The sequence below is a fragment of the Phalaenopsis equestris genome, unplaced genomic scaffold (assembly GCF_001263595.1).
Source record: "Phalaenopsis equestris unplaced genomic scaffold, ASM126359v1 Scaffold000002, whole genome shotgun sequence".
In the NCBI taxonomy this organism is placed as follows: domain Eukaryota; kingdom Viridiplantae; phylum Streptophyta; class Magnoliopsida; order Asparagales; family Orchidaceae; genus Phalaenopsis; species Phalaenopsis equestris.
This window is the reverse complement of record NW_018164444.1, coordinates 74,174,562-74,177,101: the sequence shown is the minus strand read 5'-3', so window position 1 is coordinate 74,177,101 and position 2,540 is coordinate 74,174,562. Positions and strand designations below refer to the sequence as shown.

Here is a 2,540-nt window from a genome sequence, read left to right as displayed (position 1 = left end):
AGCAGCATCTCCATCCCTATGCTCACCCTTCTCTTCTCCCCTCCCGATATCCCCCTCACCCTCACCCCTCCCACCACACTATCCGCCACCCGACCTAACCCTAACTCGCTCACCACCCTCCTCGCTTTCTCCTCCTTCTCCCCTCGCGTCAGGGTTCGCGGCAGCCGGAGCAGCGCGGTGAAAATTAGGGTTTCGGTGACGGTAAGGTGCGGGTAGAGAACGTTGTCCTGTGCGACGAAACCGGTGCGGCGGCGCGCGGAGGCGGAGAACGGGAGTCCGTTGTAGGTGATTTTACCGCAGAGGAGGTGTGGGGGGGGGGCGGCCGCCGAGAGCGGTGAGGAGGGTAGTCTTGCCACTTCCGGATGGACCCAGCATAGCTAACATCTCCCCCGGGCACACCATACCGGTCACTCCGTTTAAAATCGTCTTCTCCTTCGTGTTTCCGTTCTTCACTTTGTAAACAACTTCTTCGAACTGGTTCGATTAATGATTTTTAGGGTTAGTTATGAGGATTGGTGTTGTTTAATTAGAAGATTAAATGCGAGGAATGGAAGGAGGGCTTACTTTGAGAGTCATGGGGAAGACGACGGTGGGGAGATATGCTAGGGGGTTGCTACCGTTGCCGTTACTGTTACCGTTAACGGCTGGGTCTTTGGGGTGGCTGCCATTGGAGTCGCGTGGAAGCTCGTGAGGTGGCATTGTTTAGTGGGTTTTAGGGTTCGCTTGGTGCGATCGATGGAGAGAATGGATCGTGGAGTTCGTTTATATAGGGAAGGGAGAGGGCCAAATGGTATAAAAAATGAAAATAGGAATTTACATATACATCACGCGGTTTATACAAATTTTGATTTTTTACATTTATATCCTTTTGTTTATATTGATAAGTTAGTAACAGTGGTTGATACGTCACCGACAAATTTTTATCATTCCGCATAGATATCGAGACGATATTTTGAACAAAAAATGTTCAGATCTTAATAAAAAATTATCTTCAGCTCTGATTTCAGCAAATTTATAGTCAAATTGATCGGCTCGATCAAACAGACATGATGATATAAAAACTAGTCCAATCCGAGTCGAATCAACCCAAATCAAGTCATTGAACAATAATTAGAAAATTTTCGGACACATGTGGAAGGTAAAACGATTGTCGAATATGACAAATTTATACTCAAATCGAATGGCTCGATAAGAAGAATCCAACAAGTCCAATATCACTCAATTCTGACATCATTAAAACACTCAAATGTCCATTAAACGCTGTACGATCAAGGGAAGCTCTCTGGACCGTCTGATCAAAATGGTTCATATTCCTGCATTAATTGCACTCAGAACACTATAAATAGACCCCTCATCTCTCACATGAGGGGAAGCTAAAGTCTAGGGAGAGAGCCTAAGACCTTGAGAAGAAGCTGCAACTCAGCATCACCGCCGATCGTCGTTGACCGCCGACAACCTTCGTCGTCGACCACCTTTAATCGTCGTCGACCATCACCGTCTGCCGAAGACCACCGTCGATCGTCGTTGACCACCGCCAACCTCTGTCGTGAACCACCGCTAATCGCCGTCGACCCTGTCTACCATCGTCGACCTCTGCCAACCATCAGCCAACATTGTAATTTGAAAAATATAGTAATCATTTTCCCGTCTGCGGGATAAGAGATTTCTGTAATCATCAATTCAATAATGAATTTCCGCAACTGGGCCAGACCCCGTGGTTTTTCCTTTTACGGGTTTTCCACGTAAAATCTTCTGGAATCATCACCGTTTGTTTCTTTTTTTATCTCTGTGTGTGTTGAACTTTCATACAACGCTAAGACGATAGTCCGTTCCTCTATCGCCGCAAATTTTTTAGCACGCATCAGCCCTAAACTTCAATTTTTATGTTTTTTTTATGTATACATATATTTTTTATATAAAAGATTTGGATCGTATAAATGTAAAAAAGTAATCTTTAGGTGGTATAAATATATAAATACATAGGAATTGGTAGTTTGTATGTAAATGCCCCCTTTATTTAGGTTCTACTTATTTATTTTTCCATGACCATCATTTGCCTATTTATCTCCCCTTTTTTATTATTTAATTTAGTTTTTTAACCTCATGATAATCTTTTCATAGTAAATTAATTAATCCTATGTTATATATAAATTGGTAAAAAAAGCTAATTAATCTCTTTGTTTAGTAATAATGGTCGATTATTGACAGTTAATCAATGAGACTTTTAGCTGTTACTTGAGACTGTTAATTCCTTTGTTTAGTAATAAACCCTTATAAATCATACCATCCAATTCTTTTAAGACGGACAAAAATATCAATATTTTATTTTTTAAGATGTGGAAAACACAACAACAACAACAACAACAACAAAGCCTTAATCCCACTACGTGGGGTCGGCTACATGAATCCTTTTTCTCCATTGCGTCCTATTTAGTGTCATATTTTCATTTAGTTCTAGTAAATTAAGATCATTTTTAATACAATAAGCCCAAGTCTTCCTAGGTCTACCTCTGCCTTTCTTAACACAAGTCGAATTTAAA

General features: G+C 41.3%; 2 protein-coding genes across 2 annotated transcripts in view; one reads left to right on the top strand and one right to left on the bottom strand.

The window, feature by feature from the left end:
• The window catches only part of LOC110035754 (ABC transporter G family member 14-like), a 5,074-nt gene extending 4,312 nt beyond the window's left edge, over nt 1–762 (bottom strand). The window contains 3 exon segments of the mRNA XM_020740041.1: nt 1–305; nt 307–474; nt 565–762. The exon segment at nt 1–305 is cut by the window's left edge and continues 287 nt beyond it. Of these exon segments, the coding sequence (XP_020595700.1) occupies nt 1–305; nt 307–474; nt 565–699 (608 nt within the window). The 5' untranslated portion in view covers nt 700–762.
• A 924-nt stretch (nt 763–1,686) lies between these two features.
• The window catches only part of LOC110020095 (NADH-ubiquinone oxidoreductase chain 3), a 4,701-nt gene continuing 3,847 nt past the window's right edge, over nt 1,687–2,540 (top strand). The window contains exon 1 of the mRNA XM_020718077.1: nt 1,687–1,742. Coding sequence (XP_020573736.1) covers nt 1,687–1,742 — 56 coding nt within the window. The remainder of the gene's footprint in view (nt 1,743–2,540) is intronic.